This window comes from Rhineura floridana, chromosome 3 (genome assembly GCF_030035675.1).
Source record: "Rhineura floridana isolate rRhiFlo1 chromosome 3, rRhiFlo1.hap2, whole genome shotgun sequence".
In the NCBI taxonomy this organism is placed as follows: Eukaryota; Metazoa; Chordata; class Lepidosauria; order Squamata; family Rhineuridae; genus Rhineura; species Rhineura floridana.
In genome coordinates this window covers 150,990,385-151,012,330 of record NC_084482.1, presented here as the reverse complement: position 1 = coordinate 151,012,330, position 21,946 = coordinate 150,990,385, and the positions used below count along the sequence as shown (strand labels likewise).

General features: G+C 43.6%; 2 protein-coding genes across 3 annotated transcripts in view; one reads left to right on the top strand and one right to left on the bottom strand.

Annotated features, from left to right (window-relative positions):
• The first annotated feature begins 3,556 nt into the window (after positions 1-3,556).
• LOC133382334 (fibrinogen-like protein 1) lies at positions 3,557-14,964 on the top strand. The gene is made up of 4 exons (XM_061622026.1): positions 3,557-4,088; positions 9,048-9,092; positions 10,233-10,354; positions 12,947-14,964. The coding sequence occupies exons 1-4, from the start codon at positions 3,557-3,559 to the stop codon at positions 13,538-13,540; spliced, it is 1,293 nt and encodes a 430-aa protein (XP_061478010.1). The 3' UTR covers positions 13,541-14,964.
• A 3,748-nt stretch (positions 14,965-18,712) lies between these two features.
• RPN1 (ribophorin I) overlaps positions 18,713-21,946 on the bottom strand; it is a 34,621-nt gene continuing 31,387 nt past the window's right edge. For both annotated transcript variants that reach the window (XM_061618355.1, XM_061618353.1), the window contains exons 9-10: positions 21,277-21,522; positions 18,713-19,226 (exon numbers count right to left, since the gene is read on the bottom strand). In XM_061618355.1, the coding sequence (XP_061474339.1) occupies positions 19,044-19,226; positions 21,277-21,522 (429 nt within the window). In that variant the 3' untranslated portion in view covers positions 18,713-19,043. The remainder of the gene's footprint in view (positions 19,227-21,276; positions 21,523-21,946) is intronic.

Here is a 21,946-nt window from a genome sequence, read left to right as displayed (position 1 = left end):
AAATTGAGGTCCAAGGGAGCTTTCATTTCTTTGAAGATGTTTAACAAGTGTGATTTAAGACGTTCAAATCTTATAAGGATGTCAATTTGGCTGTGAGGGGGCAACGTGGCAAAAGAGTTTATTACCATTTTCTCATCCTCATCGGAATCCTCAGATTCGTTGCAAAATTGACTGCCGTCTTGATGCACTACGTCTATATTCCTCTTGTAGTTGTCTGAATCAATATCTCCATGTTTAGTAGATGAATCTTCCGGGGCCAGATCGTTATAGGCCTCCTGTTTTTCCTCCGCCTTTTCCTTCCCATAATCAGCACATGGCCTGCTACAAGGAATTAGAGCAGCTGGAGCTGCCTTCTTTTCAAAAAATCTTGATAGAGCAATTCCAAGTTTTTCAAGTAGAGCCTTGGTCTTAAGGACTCGGTTCACCACATTCCAAGTAGCAAAGGAAATCACGGCATGTGCTCTTTTTCCATCATAGTGTATGTATTCTATCCGTTCAATTTCTGGTAAAGAAATATGAATCGAGAGATGGTTTCTAAATATTTCCTGTAGATGTAATTTGCGATTAAGTTGGGATAGAGAGCCATTAGGTTTAGGAAAATTTGCCAGTACCAGTTTAAAGGGGTTCAGAACAAGGTTCCAGTTAGAGTTTGTTATAGTTTCCAGTTTCGGCTGTTTGATAGACTCTCTGAGTTGCACATCTGGGCACTTATTTTGAGGAGCAGTGTGAGGCATAGACGTTGGTGAGTAGGCTATTCTCGGAGGAAGCAGGGTAGAAGGGAATGTGCGACTGTCATGGGTTTGGGGCTTCATTCCGGAGTTTGAAGAGGTTGTTATGCCAGAGCTCTTTTGAGGCGTCCTTGACGCCGTTTGGTTGGCGGGCTTGTCCAGAAGGTCAAAGAGCTTTTTAAAGTTCATTTTATTTTCCCGTGGCATCTTTAAGTTCTTTACATTTTTAGACTTTTTCATATTTATTTTCCCCCTCCTAAAGTTCTTGCATTTCTGAAGATTAGTTCTTACCTTCTTGTGTTTAGGTTTTTGTAGCTTCCTTTCAGGAGAGGATGACTCCTCGACACTTTGATCATGCTTTTGATGTAGTTTTACAAGCACTGTTAAAAGATGATTACATTCCCTCAAGAAGGACTTCATGAGATCAATATCCCTTACTAGCATAAGCAGCCAACCTGAAATCAGTGGACTGTTCCCTACTGAGTCCAGTTGGATATGGTGGGGGAGTTCTTCGGTTAATGGGTCTATCCCCTTCTCCACTGTTATGTTGGATTTGGTATTAGATGTATCAACCAAATCATTTTCCTGCTGGTTTTTTGGGGGGTCTAATTGTTGTAAATTGCCAGCCGCTGTCTCTTTACCACTAATTTTAATTTGGGTGGACTGTTGCTTTTGTGAGATCTCAGTCATCGCAATTTCAGCAGCCAAATTTATAGATGGATATTCATCTGGGACAGCTTGGATATTATCCCTGAGGGATAAGGACTAATCGAGGGGGAAATGCGCAGCTTGCATATCTGATAAAAAAAACCCTTCATTTTCCTTCTTTGGGGTCGCAGTGAAAAAGTTTGTAATTTTTAATTGGCCCTTTTGGGGCTCCACTGGGGAATTTGAGCTTGATGTTGGGGCTTGAACAGAATCCTTTCTTTTTAGATCTCCAGTCACAGACAGACTCTCAAGGTTGGGGATATCTCCCAGGGCTTTCCTAGCTTTCCTTGTTAAAACCATTACTAACTTTGCCACTTCAAAGTGCAAACTAGAGTAAGTCTTGGGAGATGTAACAATATTCCAGCTCTCCTGTGAGGAAAACAAACAGCTCATTGCACTCTTTTCTTGCCAGAGAAGATAAGTTATAAGTCTCTAGATAGTCAGCAGATAAGCTAAAAAGTTAAGGAGTTAAAATTTTAAAAGGTAAATTTGAAAATAAGTTTAATATTTAAATTGGAGTTGAACATTCAATTTCTTCCTCAAACACTGTAGAAAAGTGCTGACAGGTTTGCCAGTCATGACGCCATCTTGTCTTCTCATTAACTACTATAACGCTTTATGTAAGATTTATTCTTAATTAAAACAGACTATGAAATTGACGGCCCAAAAAGGTCGTGGTCTGAGATCAAATGCGTCACACTTGAGACCTTGAAAGGCTTCAATGCAAGAATTTCTTCATCCTCAAGATCTTTCTTGAGCGGAAGAAGTAAAACATTGTGATGTAAGCTCAGACTGGGCTAGGATATTCATTTGAAACCAGGGTTTTAAGGCTGCAATGACCTCTTGCTTGGTAAGGAATAAGCTCCATTGAATTCATTGGGGTATAAGTCTGAGCAGACATGTAAAAAATTGCACTGTAACCTAATTGAAATGAGAAACAGCACCATACTTTTGTTTCATTCAAGGCACATTATTTTCCCTAAACAATCTTGTACTCATAAGGGTGCTGGAGATTGCAGCTTTCTCTGACAGGTAAATGTATGGTGTTTACACTAGTGCCCTCAGATTCACAGTTGTACCCCTTAAGAGGAGGCAATAAGAGATAGCAGCCAAGAAGAGGGTCTCCTTCTTGTAACTTCCAAGACTAGATGATACCACTAATAACTGTTCAGATGGTTCAGAATGCAGTCGCTCACTTTCTTTTGATTTGAGTTGCTTAGAACTGCTTCCAGAACACTTGTGTGATGCCACTAGGTTTTAAGGGTTTTAGTAGACTACAAACTTGTGGGATCAAATTCCATACTTTAGCTATGGGGATGGTAGATGGCTAGGATCTTACTGCTAGTGCTGTGCTTTGCAATGTACCCAACTGCCCCATAAAGGAAAAAAATGGGCAGGAAATTCAGGGCTTGATTCCCCACCTCCCAGTCATCCCCTAACCACAGTCCTGCTGTCAGGATGTGGGGCCAGGATTTAGAGATCTGGGGACAAGGCTATTCCCACAGGACAGAGTCAGCTGGCACAATTGTAGAAGCTGGGGAGTGAGGAAGGAAGTTTGTCAAATCTGGCACTAGGAGTGTGCATATGAAGCCTTCTGGCTTTGGAGAGTGAAGAGGACTGTGAGTACATGCCTTGCTTAATGTGTGATGGGTGGTGGCCACACTGTGCCAAAGGCCAGCAATCAATGCCAGAGATTGCAGCTCCTTTCACTCATCTCCCTTGCTAGCATTTGGGCAATTTCCGTGTGCCTTTAATGTCAAGGCAAATTACAGGCCTTCCAAGTCAAGCCCTCTTGCTTGGGGGCAAAGCTCGCCCAAGCAGGACGCTAATTGCTGACTCCCGCAAGGGGCCTAGCTTTAATTGCCTGTGACATGCTAATCTGCTGGACAGTCTCAAACACTCCTTTATCTGTGTGCCTCTCCTTTCCCTCCTCCTTTTCCTCACAGCCCCGAAATCTCCACAGTTTCTGCGAGGCAGGTTGCTCGAACCCAACCTGGGAGTGGAATTCCCGGCCTAGAGAAGCTCGCCTGTGGAGGCAGAAGAAGCCCTGCTGCAGCAGCTCTCAGCCTTTGCCTTCTTGGAACTTGTGTGGCTTTTTCTTGGACGCAGCAGCGAGAGAAATGAAACTCTTCCCCCCCTTCAGCAAGTGTTTTTCTTGCTTGGGCTTCCTCTTTACGGTACTGCAAAAGTCAGGAAGCCTGAATTCAGACAGTCCCGAATGCAGCCAAAGAGAAGACAACCCGGCGTGCTCAGGGTCTTTAGTGGCCATGCCTCTTTCTTTGCCGGAAGGTGGCTGCGATGGATTGGGGAGCTGTAAGCTCCATGTTCTTGTGCCTGAAGAATTGGCAACCCCAGAGGAAGTGCAAGATGTCCCTCCTGGTGAGCCACAGATGGAATTCAAGCAAATCCTGAAGCACACTGGAGACCTCAACAAGACCCCTTCCAAGACAAGGACTCTGATGGACCGACTCAGCTTGGTGGAAACCAGAGTGGTTTCCGTGGCATCAAGCCTGCAGAAACTGCAAGAGGAGAGCCGGCTTAATCTACATCGCCTAGAGGAGCAACTCAATTCCTTGGTGGCCTTGTTGCTGGGGATTCTCTCTGGCTGCAAGTTGCCTTGCAGTGAATCAGTTCTGAAGATGTCCATTCTTGGTGAGTATACCCGGGGTCTTCACTTCCCATTCTTTGTTTCTTTTATAGTATGATGAGATAGATTCTTCTCTAGTGGAATGAATCCAACAAGGTCCAGGGTGGGGCACAATCTGAAGGCTCATGATGCAGCAACCTTGCTGAAGTTAACCAGCTCTGTGTCTGGCAAGTGCCTGAATGGGAGATCACCTAGGAATCCTATGTATGCTGCCTTGATATCCCATGATAGGAGAAAAGAGGGATATAATGAAATAAACAAACAAGCAGCCTTGTTAGGAGTGATCATGATTGCAAACACACATGGAATTAATAGAACACCCAAGAGGTAATCTAGTTGAATTTCTGGTTATGATGCTCGATATCCTATGCCCAAAGCATTCTCTAATATTAACAGATGTGTTTTATACAAAGGAATCTAATCCTCCCATCTACCAATCCTTCCCACCGAATAATCATGTTATGTGATAATGCTGAATCCCCTGTGTGTGCGCACACATTCATTCTGTTTCTACCTTCCCTTACGCTATTATCCCAAGGCTGATTTTCAAATACAATAAAAACAATCCACATGTATCTACTTTTTTTTTTTAAAGGCTTTGTTAAAAATAGCTAAAACAACTGTGTGTCCTTGTCTATAGCACAGATTGAAATAATTTTACACTACTCCAGCGACTTTATGAAACAGGTATGTATTAATACCTCCCTGGAAGGTACCCACATATTGAGTCATACAGGCATCCCAAGGGTGAGTTTCATGGGTAAGGTATTACTGCAGAGGAACCTGGCTGTGGAGTAGAATCTGCCCACAAGACCTGAGGGGATGAGGAAGCTCATACAGGAGGACTCCCTGAAATAGACAAGAATGAACTTTGAAGTGTTTCTGAAACATTGACGGAGGGCATTTCCGCACATAAGACTTAAATTACTGTTGAGCAGCACCTCTTGTGCTGTTTATGTAGAGGGGCATTTGTCACATGAATTAGTGGGTTTTACATTCACTGTACAAAGTGGTTTTGAAATGGAACCACTTTTGTAAGCCTCATGTATGAAAAAAATGCCTTTTTCCAGTGTACCAAATCAAATGCTTTTTCAGGATTGAGAGATAGGAAGAGGGTGAGACTCTTTAACTGGTGTCCTTTTGGACTGCTGCTGCAGTTATGTTCAGAAAAGCTTGTAAGATGTAGTCAGCCTGTGCTTTGCCTGTGTACTGAAAGCCATGTGATTTGATTAGGTCACCTAGGGACAGTGTGTAGAAAGAGAAGAGCAGAGGGCCAAGAACAGATCCCCAAGGGATCCCAGCAGACAGAGGGAAAGCAGACAAGGAATCTTTGATCCCATCCAACTGGAAATCCATCCAGTCTTAAGTGTCTCTGCCAAATGAATCTCACGTGGTCCATCATCTCTATCCAGGGCCATAGTTAGGGAAGGGCAAGGGATGTAGCTGCCCAGAGCCTAGCTGGGTAGGGAAGAGGAATGAGGGCCAAAAAATATCAAGATGTAGGGTTCTAGAGTGCTAATGGTCATTTATGCTAGAAAAATAAAATAAATACAAAGGGTGTGTGTGTGTGCAGTGGCAACCAGTGAAGTGGGGTGGAAAGCAGCAAATGGTGGCGGCTGCTGCTGCTACTAAGCCAATAGAAAAGGGAGCTCACTGTCATTTTGGGAACTGAGGCAGAGGGCAGGTTGCGCAGCAGGGCGTAGGCATGATGCTGATAAATGATCAGTGATGTCTGGTATGGAATTCAATCCCTGTTCACCAACATCACACCTGCACAAGCCACCACTTGCTTCTAACATACACCTCTAACATACCACCTCACTGGCTGCCACTGGCCTTGTGCGTAGACCCTTAAGGTTGTGCAAGGTGCAGAAATGCCTACTCCAGTTGTCTTTACTTGCGAATGCTCCAGAGATGTAAGTTGTAATTCATTCCTACCTCCACCAGCAAACTCGTTTGGTTCTGAATCATGTTTTGCAGCATGAAGTTTTAAATAAAGCCTTGTAAATAGTTCACAGTAGTCTGGTGGAATACAGCCTCCCCTCCCTGCTTACACAGAGCTTGGAGTGCTCAGCAAGAAGAGAAGGAAGCCATGCCCCCCCAGGCCACTGTGTGTGGACCCCCACTGTCTTCCTTTGGTCATGCTGTACCTGGTAGGCCAAAAGAGGCAGGACTCCTTGCACAAACCTCACATGGTTAGACAGTGTCTGGTCTTTACTGAGCACTTGTTCAGATTTGTTTACGGGGTGGTTATTACGACAATGAACATTCATCCTGCATTCATCCTGCAGTGCTTGCTGAGTGTTTATACATCTTCCTGTTAGTCATTTGTTCCACCCTAGCTCATGTTCTGGCAAGCATGGTTAACCTACAACCTCCCCAGTAGGGATGAACTCCCTCTCTCTGCAACCCCTCAATTACTGACCCCTGGCATAGATGGGAGACGGAGCAATCATCTCCCTCACCACTACCCCCATAGCTCTTGCACCTAGCAACCCAAAATCAACAAGGCAAAGTCTTTCCTAGGAAAGAAACACATTAATGCTTTTTTAACAAGATTTTTTAAAAGTTGTTTTAATATGTTTTTAAAGTATTTAAGATGTTTTAGAGTGCTTTTAGTGTTTTTGTTTGCCGCCTGGGCTCCTCCTGGGAGGAAGGGCAGGATATAAATTTAACAAATTATAATAATATTCCTATTTAAGCCCATGCTGAAGTCTCACATGGCCAAATTAGTGCACATATGAAGCGGGTTGAGCTTGGCATTGTGTTGTTGTTATGTGCCTCCGACTACGACTTATGGCAAGGCACATAACAACACAATGCCAAGCTCAACCCGCTTCATATGTGCCCTAATTTGGCGAGCGGGTTGGCATTGTGTAGTCAACCTAAATTATGGCCAGAATAAATCGTGACAAGAATGCCAGCGTCCTGCACATGCAAGAGCAGTCACATCACCAACTCAGCAGTGCGCATGCTGAATGAAAGCCGTGTGCTGAACTGGTCATGTGAATTGGTCCTCTTCCCCTTGTGGTATCCTGGATTGAATGGGTGGGGACTGACAATGCGTTCAAAACTTTCATTCCATATCTGCCTGGCCTTTTTTCATTCTTTTTTTAAAAACACATTTCGTTCCCTTCCCAACTTCCGCTGCTTAACATATTCCATCCCTCTTTCTCTTTGATATCTGACATCCCAACAGTTTGTGTCCCGGCCGGGATTTCCAGACAGCTGGATGCTCTGTTAATGAGCAATGGTTGAGGGGTTTGCCGCTGACTTGTATAGCTATCAGGCTGTTGGATGATGAAAAGGGAGCAATTCTTCCTGTTGAACACAATCACCCCACTGTTCAGCATTTTCTCAGATTGGGCCTTCAGATAGTGCCCTCTCCCACTCCACATCCTCCCTGATTATGCCAGAAAAGAAAAAGAGGAACAGAGATATGAAGATGCTGTTATGGGAGAGGGAGCAGGCAGCATGATGTCTGCCCAAGATATTTTGCTGTCGGAGAGTCAAAAAGCCAGGGCTAGGGGGTAGCGCCAGATGTTTTGGTCTGTGGGATCAAGGCGTCTCCTCACTTGGGCAGAAGGAAACTCAGCTCCTGGCTCTTTTCGGTTGCAGGAGGAGGGGGACTGATGAAATCTCAGAGCGGGGTCATAATGATATCCATTCCCCGAGACTTAAGCCTTACATTTGGATCCTCGGGTGTGAAATGCACACGTGTATTTTTCAATGCTTCCCATTATAAAGCACAGCCAGAGATGGGGCCAACTGCTGCTGATCTTTTGCTGCTTGCACGTATTTTTGAAGAGACAGCAGATGCTGGGAAATACACATGCTTATTTTGCACTTGGGTGTATTTTGTACTGAATTTGGGGGTGGAAAGGAGAGGGATGAAGAAAGAAACTTGCGGTGCCATTTTGTGGATAGAGCCCAGTCAATCTGACTACATGCTCAGCCCCAGCATTGCAAATACTGGAGTTGAACAAGAGGGTCGGAGGAAGCCCTTAATTCTCATATGAAAACCCAAGGACTGATTGGAGGAACCCTGCCATGGAAATGATAAATCACCCAAAGTGTTTACAGTCCAGTGTCTCAGCTTTGCTTTTGGTCATTTTTGCTAAGGGCCAAACTTGACATGACTGCCGGTGAGCCTAGCAGTTAGATCTGAATATATACACCTATCATGTAGGAAGTGTGTGTAGTGCGTCCAGTAGAAAAAACAAAAGGAAGCCAGAGCGGTGGTTGCTAAATCTTCCCCTACCCACAATTTATCCCTCCACGGGATTGACAGGTGAGTTATCCCACCCACCTGTCAAAATCCCTTGTGGGAGTTCCCAAGCACCTACTGCCACTGATGGAAACTTGAGAAAGAAGCCTGCAGTTTACAATACAGCATCAAAAGCGGGGTGAGGGAGCAGAGAATTATTTCTCCCCTTTGTCTCCTGCCACTACTGCTGGGGAAAGCACATTGAGAGTGTGCAATTTCCGTTGAATGGAAACCGGTTCCCCATTTTTGAGCAAAGCACGCTTCTACTGCAGATCAGCTGATGGTCTCTTGGGAGCACGCATGGTTCTAGCAAAGGAGCAGTCAAGAGCCTACTTTAAGCTCCCAATTGTTCCTTTGAACAATCATGTATGATGTCAGGTATAGGACAGGTGGCTATGGCTTCTCCAAAATAGCCTCGCAGGCTAAATAGGGAGCCTGAGAGGGAGGAGCTGCATTTGGGCCATGGGCTGGAGGTTCCCCACTCCTGTCGTAGATGGTCACATGGCAGTCATACACATAGAAAAATTGGGTCTCAATGTTCTGTTTGTAACATAAAGTTGGTCCACACATTTAGCAAATCTGTATAACTCAACACTAGAATAACTCAGTCACAAATATTGAGAAGAGAGTGGATGGTGGCTTTTCACAAGAAGCACTTTGTAGTAGTCTCACTCACGGACTCCAAATTCTCTTTCAGATATAGGGAAAGAGCACAAGACTGAGGAGACACCAGCACTTTTGGGTTAGTATAAATCTATTATATTGTTACTTAGAGGACATGAGATATCAGACAGAGACCCCCTCTGTTCAGCATGGTGGCTGCTTCAATGGTCCTGACTCCTCACCCCACAGATGTCAGAGTGCCAACATCAGAAGGGCCAAAAAGGGTGTGTGTCAGGATGATATGTGACAGGGGAGAACCATGGCAAGGGTTAGCTCCAAAGGATTCAAAGCCTTTCCAGATACACCCACCCCAAACTCAGAATAAATTTAGTCCAGCCCAAGAGCTAGTGTAAATCGATCCTATTTATTGTGAGGGAAATAGTTTTGAAAACTTAAAAAAGACAGAGGGATGCAAGAGTGGTCCTTTGTCCTTACTACCACCCTGATGAGATAAAGTGGAAGAACTGCCTTTGAATTCCCATCCTCCCACCAATGCCTTCCGATTGCATAATATTTATATAGCTGCTCATCAATAAAAATTCCCTGGGTGGATATATATATCAGCATGCATGGTGCTTTAGTGCAGGAGCTTACAATTTAAAATGAAGCCAAACAAGGAGGACAAAGGAAGAGGTTTGGAAAGAGAAATGGCTTTGGTCAAGACACAGGACAGAAATGATGCCCTATTCACATGGACCACCCAGGTGTGCAAAGACAACTCTGCTCCCCCCCCTGCATTCCTGCCTTGCATCTACATATTGTACCTGATGATTAATTACAGTCCAAGAGTGTGGAGTACAATACACATAGGTTTGATCCACATGTTATTTTCTTATCTCTTTGTGGAGACCTCCTTTGATCACTATATATGAGTGTGTTGAAGCAGGCAGCAGTGCTCTAAGAGTGATCAGGGAGCACAGTCCTACTCTCCAACCACATTTACTCACATTGGTGTTATGCGTTCAGAGAGGCATATCTTGCTGTGTACATCTTGCATCTGTTCCTATCATCAAAAGACTTTTCTGCTCCTTGTCAGCTGAAGTGTAATACAGTTTCTAGGTCCCATGTCACAGAAAAAATCCTTCAAAGCCAGCAATATGGCCAGGATCGGGTGTTCCCATTTCCAGCTCCCTGTGGTTTATCACAGATTGTTATGCTTAGATGGACCAATGGTATAACTCAGTATAAGGCAGTTTCCTATGTTCCTATGTACTTCTAGTGGAACCCTCTGAAAATTCTGGGCAAAAGTATCCTCGGGATTGTGCCGAAATCCACAAACAGGGCATCAGAGACAATGGGATATATACCATCCAGCCCATTCCTGTCCGGCAACCCTTTGAGGTAAGGTAGGTAGTTTGAGGAATATATTTAATGAAATAAATAAGCCACGTACACAACCAAGTGGGTCTGCACTTGGCCAAAAATAGCACAATTGCGGTACGTATGCAAATTCTTGCTCCACTATTACGTTACTGTACATGTAGTTTGCATCCAGTGTCACACCACAAGATTTTCATTGATATGTTCCCAAGGTGGATAGTCTCCATTCATCCTCCTCTGCATCATTATTGGTAGATTATATTGTGCAGTGCAATCCTATGCATGCTTATTCAAAAGTCCTACTGTGTTCAATGCCGCTTCCTCCTTAATAAGCATGTTTAAGATCGCACATTTAATATTATTCTATTTTATATTTTCCTCATGGTCTTGTAGAACTCTATGGAATTTATGGAAAAGTTCCTTGAGTTCTTGTTATTGAACTTCATATATCCCACTTTTAACTTCTGTGGACTTTTCTGACAATGTCCTCTACCCCAGCTTTTCCTAACCTTTGGTTCCAGAGAAGTAGCTGGACTACAATTCCCATTATTCCTGGCCATTGGGTTGACACAACATGCTAAGCCAAACCATAGCTTGGCTCAGTGCAGCAAAAAAGCAATCAGGAAGGAGCAAAGTGGCCTTGAATTCTTCTGCAAGAACCTGTTCATTCACACTAAGCTATGGTTTGGCTTAGTGTTATGTGGGAATCAGGCCAGATTGAGCGTCATGAAAGAACAGGTTGTTGTTGTACTTTTACTGCCAAGGAGGGAGAGGGGCTTGTGAGATTTTCTGCCTCAGGTGCTAAATAATTTGACTGGCCATGTGTACTGTACACCTTGACTGGCGGGTGAGGTAGGGATAGTTGCTCTTTCCTGCTATGTCTCAATTAGCAAAATGGCTTGGGGCAGCCAAAGGGAGGGAAAGGACCCCTAATTTCAGAATTAATTTCGACTTGTGGCAATGCTTTCCTCCCCCTCATCCACTCTTTCCACATCTTATACTTTTAATAGTATTGTGTGTGTGCAATCAGAAGAACAGCCAGAACAGGCAGTAATATTATTGCTTGGCATATCACCCTAGCATGGCATCCAGGGTTTTCTTACCCACCAAGCTACTTCGATGAAGCTGTGAGGATAAGGACAGACCTAGCTAGGCTTGGCCCCTCTTCTTTCCCTGCCCCCAAACCACAGCTGCAGTTCCAAGAGGGTCCTACTCCACCTGTTTCATTGTCACTTCCTTCTCCTGCCAGGCTCCATCAAACCCAAATAAACTTGAGATCTGTGAGATGAGGAAAAGATCCATTTTCATCACTTCAGAATAAGTCAATTGAACTTACGCTGGGAGCAAGCAGGGATTGAAACCATCTCCCTCCATCTCCTGCTAAACAGCTAGTTGGTGGGATTCTGGCTTTTAAAAAAATGTTTGTGCATGTGCAGTGCCACCTTTGGATTGCTAGAGAATGCAAGTAGAGATGCTCACACAGTAGACTGCTTTCCTTGGCAGGATCATGATGCTTTTACTTTGCATTAATTAATCTGGAGTAAATATCATATCCTTACCATCACTAATACAGATCAGAATCTTCATGCCCTTCATTAGCATATATTGAAAGGGTAGAGGAAGGTGAGAACAATCCTTTTCGCCATTGCGCTCCTGGGTACAAGTAAATGTTTAAAGAGTAGTTTGTGGCCTTTCCCCCCACATGGTCACAGTGTGCCCCAGTTTTAGCCTTTTAAATGGAACTAGCTAAATGTGTATGAATATAGCAAAGAAGAGGATAGACTTGCTGTAGGGAAGAGAGCCTTCCTATGAGAAAATAGTTGTGCTTTTACTGAGGCCCATTTTTTTAAAAAAAAAACACCCACCCATATCTGGTTATGTATGTTCTCCAGTGCAGGACAGAGGAAATGCAGCCCTGGATGACTTTTTTAAAACAACAACAAAACGTTTAGTTCACAAAAATAGCGATGTTCACTATTCAGTTGATTAAAACAAAACAAAAAGATGGTTAGATGCAACATGCCTGCATTGACAACGTATAGCACAGACTCCATAGAACAAAAATAAATTTAAAATGCTGAAAATAAAATTTCCAAAATGGCACGAGCTGGTGGGTCATGAATTTCTGCCACTCATCGTTAATCATATGTGCATGTTTTCAAAGGCTGTTTAGTGACAGTGCTGAGAGTTATTATTTCTTACATTTCTAGCCCACCTTTCTTTCATCATGGAACCCAAGGCTGTATACAAGTAGCTCCCAAGCAGTCTCCCATCAAAGTACTGACCAGACCCAGACCTGCTTAGCTTCAGCAAGGTGGTGGCCTCATGTGCCTTCAGACCATAGCCTGCGAGTTCACTTAGCCCTGCGCCCCCTCACAAAACTACAGTTCCCAAGGTTCCCTGGAGCCGGGAAAAGACCATTAAAGCTGGCTAAGCACCTGATGTTGTACGCAAAGTGAACATTCCCTTAGAATGAGCTCTGGCAGGAGAGAATTGCCTTTCAGGATAGGCAATAATATGGCATGATTCAGTGGCCTGGAGCTATCAGAAAAAAGCTCTTTTGGGGGAACTCTATTGGCTTCTGCTGTTAACCCTCATCTTGCATATTGCCAGGCATACTGTGACATGGTGACAGATGGTGGTGGATGGACCATGATCCAGCGCCGACAGGATGGCACTGTGGATTTCAACCGCACTTGGCAGGAGTACAGGCAGGGATTTGGCAGTCTACAAGGGGAGCATTGGCTGGGCAATGAGCACCTCCATAGCTTAACCCGTGTGGGTCAACACGCCCTGCGTGTAGAGCTGGAGGACTGGCATGGCATCAAGCGGTATGCCATTTATCGCAAATTCAAAGTGTCCAGCGAAGCCCACAAGTATCGCCTGACAGCCCGGGAATATCAAGGCAGTGCAGGCAACGCTCTGAGCTACAGCCGCAACTACAACCACAACCACAAGTGCTTCACAACTTGGGACAGTGATAATGACAATTACCCTGTGGGCAACTGTGGTGCGTACTATGGGGCTGGCTGGTGGTTTGACTCTTGCCTCGCAGCAAACCTTAATGGGAAGTACCACCATGGACACTATAGTGGGGTGACCAATGGCATCTACTGGGGAACATGGTACATTTTGATTGATAAAAGAACCAATCAGAAGTACTCCTTCAAGAAAGTAGAAATGAAAACAAGGCCTGGCAACTTTTAAGAGAAGCCTGCAACTAGAATGCCTGATGCGTGTGGACTTGTGGCAGGGAAAAAGTCTTTATGGAAAAAAATGAAAAGTGCCTGCTACTGAGATCGACTTGGGGAAACCAAGATAACCTGTGTCTGTGTTCGAAACAGGACAAAAGTCTACTTGTGGTGTGTAATCTTCTGAAGTCCCTAGAAAACAAAATAGCAGCATTGTCACCAAGCTGCTCACAACTCTTGTAACAATCACCAAGTCCTGATCCCACCTGCAACAATTAGTTGCTGCCCCTCCTTTCCCCTTTTATATCGACTTCAGCAATGCTTCTTTCATACTCCCTGGTGGAATTCATTTTCAGGTCAGCACACATCTGCAGTTTTTAAGATATTTGTTTCACAAGTGGCTCATTCCCCCTTTGTAGCCTGGACATACATCACATTGCTTCACCCTCCTAGTTCATGGCTTGCTGTTTAGTGGGCACCAGTAATTCCAGGTTTAATCTGGAGAGGAATTGTAGCAAGGGAATAGGTCTTAACAATATATTATTCCAAGTCTTCTACTTCAGATCATAGCAGAGTTGGAAGGGATCTATAAGGCCATCGAGTCCGACCCCCTGCTCAATGCAGGAATCCAAGTTAAAGCATACCCAACTGGTGGCTGTCCAGCTACCTCCTTAATGCCTCCAGCGTTGGAGAGCCCACCACCTCCCAAATCAGCTCCTTTCATTGGGATTTTTACAAAGAACTACAAGCCTTGTATAATGATCTGGACCTTTCCAGTGCTTAATTTCTAAAGAGGTAACCTGAGCTTACGTACCTGGAAGACTTGCTCTTTTACTCTAAGCAAATGGGGATAAATTGCAGGAATTCAGAAGAGGCATTCAGATTTTCAGAGGATTAATATGCTTTGTCCGAACACTAGAAGGCAGAAAAAGTTGCACTTGCATTTTCTGCACAAGATTGTCAGATACAGGCCAAGCCAGTGTTCAGAAACCCTTAGTCCCTCTGTGGCACATGGGAACTTCCAAGTTGTAGTTTGGGATGAAGCAACAGGGAATGCATCCTTACTCCCTCACTTGTGATGACATTCCTGCTCATAAATATGTAATGGAGTGGTGAATCAGTGCTGCCCAAGGGCTCCCCTCTCTGAAAGGCATGCAGCAGTGGATGCCTCCAACAGACTTAAAGACACATTGTAGCCCTTTTGTGGCCCACTGGTGTGCACCAGGCTAGTTTGGGAATCACATCTTATGACATGTTACTGAAGGGATAAAGCAGATTACCTGGCAGTGTTAGTAATAAAGTGCCTTTGTTAAAAATACTTACAGTTATTAGTAATCTCAAGCCTAAAATCCAGAGAGAAACAAAGTCATGGGGGCTGTTAAACTAGTAATAGGAGCAGTGTCCTTAATTACCAATGAGAGCTGGAGAACCAGCCTTGGATCATTCTAATGCCTCAGTTTTTAAGACTCCAGCATTGTTTGTGTCTAAATCCTCGTTATCTAAACATTGACCTAGTTATCTTACATACTACAGATTTGCTTCTTTATACTTTGTCTAATTCTGTAACTTTACTTGAATTTGACAGACATTCAAATAGTTGCTAGGCTAGGAGAAATAATATACATCAAACCCAGACCCCAGGACCAGATGACTTATCTTCAAGTAACTGGAATTAACCTTCACCAATAGGTACCAGGGCGGGTTACAAAATCTAAAATAAAATATTCAAAAAAATTAAAAACATTCCAATCACAAGAATAGGGTGGGTTCTGAAAGCAAGCATCTTAGGAGCTGGAGGCCAGGGTAAAGAAGTGTCTTTAGCATTCCCTGAAAACTGTACAGCAAAGGTGCCAGATGCACCTCTCTAGGGAGGGGATTCCACAACTTAGGGGCTGCCACAGAGAAAGCTTTCTCCCAGGCCATCATCCCCCAAACTTCTGAGGGTGGTGGAACTACCAAGAAGCCCTTCTCTGCTGATCTTAACACCCAAGACGGTCTGTAGGGAAGAAGACTGTCTCAAGGTTATTTGGGGCCTACATGATTTAGGGCTTTAAACACTAATGTGAGCACCCTAAACCGGGCCCTGAAACAAACTGGCAAAGAATGCAACTGTCTTAGGAGTTATACAAGTTCTCAAAGGATCCCCAATAATCTGGCTGCTGCATTTTGGATCAGTTGAAGTTTCCGAGTTGTCTTCAAGGGCAGCCCCATGTAGAGCACCTTGCAATAATCCAATCTGGAAGTTACCAGCGCATGAGAGAGACCAGGTACAGGTGGGCCCCGCTTATACGGCAGGTTCCGTTCTGGACCCCCGCTGTAAAGCGGAACCCCATTGAGTATAATGGGGCATGTCGCGCAAAAATGCCACAAAATCGGCTTTAAAACAGGGAATGAAAGCCGCCGCATTAGCGGAATGCCGGGAAGTGGGGCCCTACTGTAGTTCAAATGCAATGACTACAACTCTGCATTTGCTTCTGTCTCCTTTTGGGTGTTGTCCTAGTTTAGGATGCCAGAAGCCATGCATGAGAATTTCGTGGCATGAGAGTAGCCTTCATGAGATGGCAATATGCTCTAATTACAGAGCCACTGAACAAATACTTCAGAGCTAGAATGAGATATGGACAAATGGGAGTGGATGCTATAGGGTTGGCTTGAGTGACAATTGTATCTTCCTTATTCTGTTTTTGAAGGCAAGGGGATCATACTAATTAGCACTGTGACAAGTTAATTCAGAACTACAAAAGCAATGAACCTCAGGCAGTGATAGAGTGGAGGAGTTACTAAAATTAACAAGCACCATTATGGCAGAGAGAAAATATGGAAGCAGAGAAACAAAGGGATGCTTTGCTTCTCTTTCACATCACATTTGACATTTCCTATGGACAGCCACACATACAAGACTTGCCTCACCCATACTGAAGTCCAGAGTACCCTTTCCTTACCCCAAAGCTAAACAGTACCGTGCTTTCAAGTGTCTTATCTCATAAATGCCCCTTGATAAAGCTGGTGCATGACTGGAAAATTTAGATCTCAATATGCTTTATAAAACAAAATGATTGATGATCTTTCTCCATGGTCAGAGGTAGTATGATTCTGAATACCAGTTGCTGGAAACTGCAGGAGGGGAGTGTTCTTCTGCTCAGCTACTGCTTGTGGGCTTCCCATAGGCATCTGGTTGGCTACTGTGAAAACATGATACTGGAGTTGATGGACCACAGGCCTGATCCACCAAGCTCTTCTTATGATCTTTAAAATTGTCCTCATAGTTCAAATAACAGACACTTTTATTCAAAAGGCAACATATTGCCAAGAAGAGAGGGCAAGATGAATGTCTCCTTACAAAAGTATTTTAAGGTAGAAGGCATTTTCGAATATTAAGGTTTAGGCCAGGAATGAGAAACCTGTGGTCCTGCAAATGTTGTTGGAGTACAACTTCCATTATTCCCATTCATGGAGTTAGAATTCTGCAACAGCTGAGAGAGCCACAGCTTCCTCATCCCTGGTTCAGGCATCTGGCACTTAAGAGTACAGGTGGGCCCCGCTTATATGGCAAGTTCCATTCCGGACCCCCGCCGTAAAGTGGAAATTGCCATAAAGCGGAACCCCATTGAGTATAATGGGGCGTGTCATGCAAAAATGCTGCAAAAGCGGCTTTAAAACGGGGAATGAAAGCCACCGCATTAGCAGAACGCTGGGAAGTGAAGCACCGGGGAGTGGGGCCTTACTGTATCTGCAAGTCCTTCTTGTGTGCCTTACCACATTGTCTGTCACAGTTTAACACCATGAGAACTTCACTATGCAAACTGTTGTAGCTGTTAGCATGTTAACACATTTAGTGTATATTATTGTACTCTCCCCGTAGGGGAAATGTAGATATTTGAAGAGCAGCTCTTGTACATAAATAAGGCCAACAGTTAAAAATGGCTGCTTAATTTCATATGACCAAGAATGTGAGGAGTGGAGGAAATCAACACTTTATACATGTATTTTCCTACATGTATTAAAACTGTCTCAGTGGCAGAAGTTACCTTCTCATTGTGTGAAGCTAACAGAATATAACTTCCTGCATACAAATGAACATGGCGCCATCGGGTGTGTAAACTGGGTCTCAAACCAAATCACAAGTTTTGAGTCCAACACTGGATACTCCTTAAGGGGCAATTGCCTCTTCACAGGAGGCTCATTTCTCTCATAAAGCACTTTTCAGGAAACAACTACTGCAAGATTCAAACACATTACAATGACAAGAAGGTTCTCCAGTTCTGCCTGATGATTTTAGCTGTGTTGTATGGAATGGCAGAAGAGGAAATTTTGGGCAGGAGATATCAGCCATAGCTTATGCACTATATTAAAAAATAAAATATAAAACACACCAGTTTAAGGCACCATGAAGGACAAAAACATAGATAATTTAACTGGGAAATGTTCACTCCTCCCCAGCTAAAATGGGAGAGGTAATAAGGGAACATACTTTAAAGTCTCTGAAAAAGGAGCCATATAATTTGACAAAAATGGTTTTAACTAAACTTCCAAGTACTAGTATCCCGCACCAGAAACTGCTAGTTCCCTGTTATTTTGCACTGGTTGATCTCTAGGCGATTTAGCAATATATTCTACAGTTTTGAACATTCACCTAAAAGTTATCCATGCATCCACAGAAAGGTCTGATTATTCCTACAACCAGCATTAATACAAGAGTTTGTTATTGGCTGCATTTCAGTATTTTGAAAACTTTTTAACAGCTTACATATTGGTAGTTCTTACATAAGTGGGACATCGTCAACCAAACCTAATTTGCTGTTCAATTCAGAAATCCAAAAGGCACAAGGCACTCAGATTAGATTTTTTTTAAAAAAAGAGGCAGAACATCTGTAAGTCTTTATTTCAGTTTGATCTTCCCTACAAAGTTTGTTTTTTTAAAAAAAGAAGCAAATTGTCTGAGGAAAAGCACAGGCTTCTAAGCAATGAACCTCACCCGCCCCCTTTACTTGCCCTGTACTCTACCCCAATGCTGCAAATTCAAAAGAGGCTCAGAAAGTTCAGGGGCAAGAATCTCATTTTGTGTGACAAATCGTAAAAAAAAAAAAAAAATCCTTTGTTCAAGTTACTTATCCATATCCCCATCTCCAAAATATAAAAAGTAAAAATTCAAAGGTGGAGGACAGAAGGAAAGATTTGCCACCAAACCTTTAAACAAGCCAGTTGCATTTATTCTGATTGAGACATTCAGTGCCAGTAGAGGACCTGTGTGAATGCTTCCCTCCTGGTAAGTAGGGGGCCTTTCAGCAGACTTTGAAGTTAAGTCCAAGGCATGTTATAAACATACCTCTTCCAGAAAGTAGGTATCGCAGAGCAAACAGGTCCTAAAGTAACAAATCCCAAATTTTGAAAGCAATTTCCAAAAACTTCTCCCTTGCCTCAATTTTGTAGGCTAGACACACCTCCCCCCATCCCAACTTGGTGTGGCTCAATATGCCCATTCAACCTTTTACCCCTTTCATAAACTTTTTACTTCTAACTTATAACGCATCAAGGATGTTGTCAATTTTGGTGATCAGCTCCTGACGCTTGTTAGAATGCATCTTCTCATTCTCTATGTATGTATCCTTCTTAAGCTTGCCAACAACCAGCCGTTCAGCCTCCACAGAAGATTTTAAAACCAGCTCCTTGACTTGGATATCAAGTTTCTGAATCTCGCTGACCTTGAAGAAATTTAGGACAAAATGTTAGAGGACTGAACACAATCTTAAGTGTTCAAGCAATAGTGGTAAAGTGTTTTTGTTTGTTTTTTAAGGTCATTCTCTGGGCAATAATAGGTTTGCAGAGACTAAGCGAAAAGTTACATGCCAAACTGTAGATACAGACCATAGCTCCAAAACAGGTTCATTTAGACGCTACACCCATTTCCATTTAAAATTAAACATTTCCATTTAATGGCTCTGAAAAGGGACACTCATTGCAACAAACATGTTATCGAGGGTTTGTTCCAAATTAGTGCCAGCAACTGGTTATTATGCTGTGTACTATTCATGCTTTGTTTTTGAAAAACGAAGTGCTTTGTAACCCTTCCTCCTATTTTACCGCAAAACAGCACCACACAAATTTGTAGATGCAGCATGTACACACAGCCATATAGCTTGGCCTTCTTCCCAGTCACCAAGGGAGTTTTCCACTAACAAGTGAATATCCTCAGCTAACTGCAGCTAAGCATTAGTGAACAGAACTCATTAACAGCCCTTCAACTACACGTTTTGCCTTGATATACTCCCCAAAGTGATCATTTTCAAGACAGCTACGTTCACCACCAGTTCGAGGAAGATCCACTGAATCCCCTACTGTGAGTGAAAAGTTCTCTCTCAAAGCACAATAGAAACTGTCTGCCAAAAGGAGCAAAGAGAGAGGACATGTGGATCACATTCATGTCTGAGTATCAATACAACTCAAAATGAAGGAGCCACGATACCTTAGGCTTCGCTCACCAATGCTGAGCAGCACCTTCAGAAAATATTTCATTTCAAAGCAGTATGCATGTTAGGTAAATGGCAGCCAGAAGGCTTAAGGCAGCTAGAGACGGGATTGATATGTTATCACGATACTCTTTAAACACGGAACAAAATGCACCCAAAATTGTTTCCTTAATGTGTCAGGAAGACATCTGCCTTTTTAGTGACAAGAGAAAAAGCTACTGTTTGGAAGAAGGGCAATGCTGCCCAGGGCTCCTACTGGGAGGAAGGGCAGGATATAAATCTACCGTATATTCCGGCGTATAAGACAACTGGGCGTATAAGACGACCCCCAACTTTTCCAGTTAAAATATAGAGTTTGGGATATACTCGCCGTATAAGACTACCCCTGCTTATGACATGCAGGTACTTAGCAGGAAAACTGTCACTTATAAACATAAGGCTGTTTGTCATCAAGCATGTAAACATAAAACAGTGCAAGTGGATTAAACTTTTCCTAATTCACTCTAAAGCTGAAAGGAAGGAAATTCCCTAACGGCTCTCAGGGAGACCGCGGCTGCGGCTCCTTTCGTTTTTTCCCCCAGTAAATTGCCTACGGCTTTCAGGGAGGCTGCAGCTGCGGCTCCTTTTGTTCTCTGGCGGCTGACGCAGCTCTAATCAGGAGCTTGCGATCGCGGCTTCCTGGCCCGCTCCGCGGCATTTTTTCCTGACTTCTTCGGCTTACTTACGTAAGAAGCCTGTGCATACGGCTTCCTTTGCCTCCTGAAGCTCAGTGACGTTACGGGAGACCGCGGCTGCGGTTCTCCCCCCCTCAGCAAGCCACCTAGAATTAACTGAGAGCTTGCGGCTGCTGCTCTGTGTCAGAGCCCCTATCTGGGGGGGTTGCTCCGCCTCCCCCGGCTCGTCTGCGGCATCTTAAGCCTACCTCAACTGCCTTTAGAGCCTGCAGCTGCGGCTCATTCTTTCCCTCGTTTGCTGAGCCCAATCGTGCTCTCGCAGCCCAGCGGCCCCAGAGTTTTGGTTTGAGACTGTTCTGTGCTTGCTGGTGCGTTCCTATGACCACCATTGCTTCTTTATCACCCCAAGCTTCTCTGATTGGCCAATTTTCCCGCCGTTTTTTGCGGCCCCCATTTCACCCGGCGTATAAGACGACCCCCGACTTTTGAGAAGATTTTCCTGGGTTAAAAAGTCGTCTTATATGCCGGAATATACAGTAATAAATAAATAAACAATAAATAATATAAGGCAAATAGGAGCAAAAGACTAAAGGTAGGCAAGAGACTCTTACTTTGTCACACAAGTCAGAGCCTTCTGTCTTCAGCTTGGACTGCAATGAAGCTATTTCATTGGTTAAGGCCTTATGTTCAGTTTCCAGTGATTTCTTGCCACTGTTCAGGTTGGAAATATCCCGCGACTGCTTGTACTTATTCACAGCTTCATCAAAATGACGGTACAGACGTAGTCTCTTATTCACTAGAGTAAGAACTTGCTCTATAATACAGGCAACTTTCATCCTAGCTTCTGCTGCTGGATCCTGCAAAAGCACAAAATCTTGAACTTACCATTTATACTGCATGTTAAGTGTTCAAAAACTATCTCCTGTACTCTGTCAGTAGTCCTGACAACAACCCTGTAAGGTACGTTGGCATACATCCACCCTGCAAATAAAAGGCTACAACAAAGAGAATGGCATATCTAAAGGCTATTTAGTGAGTTAAAGGGAACGGCAATATCTGAACAAGGGAATTCCTAGTTCACAACTCTGTCCCTTAGTCACTACACTGGCTAAGTGGCACTATTATTACGTTTATTCGTCACTTTTTTCAGAAAGGTGAACTCAAAGTTATTTATAGAAACAAACATTAACAAGAGTAAAAAGAACCTGAAATGCACACTGATAATATGTATAAAAGAGCATATCCAACTCAGCCCCAACCCACTAAAAAATAAGCATAGCT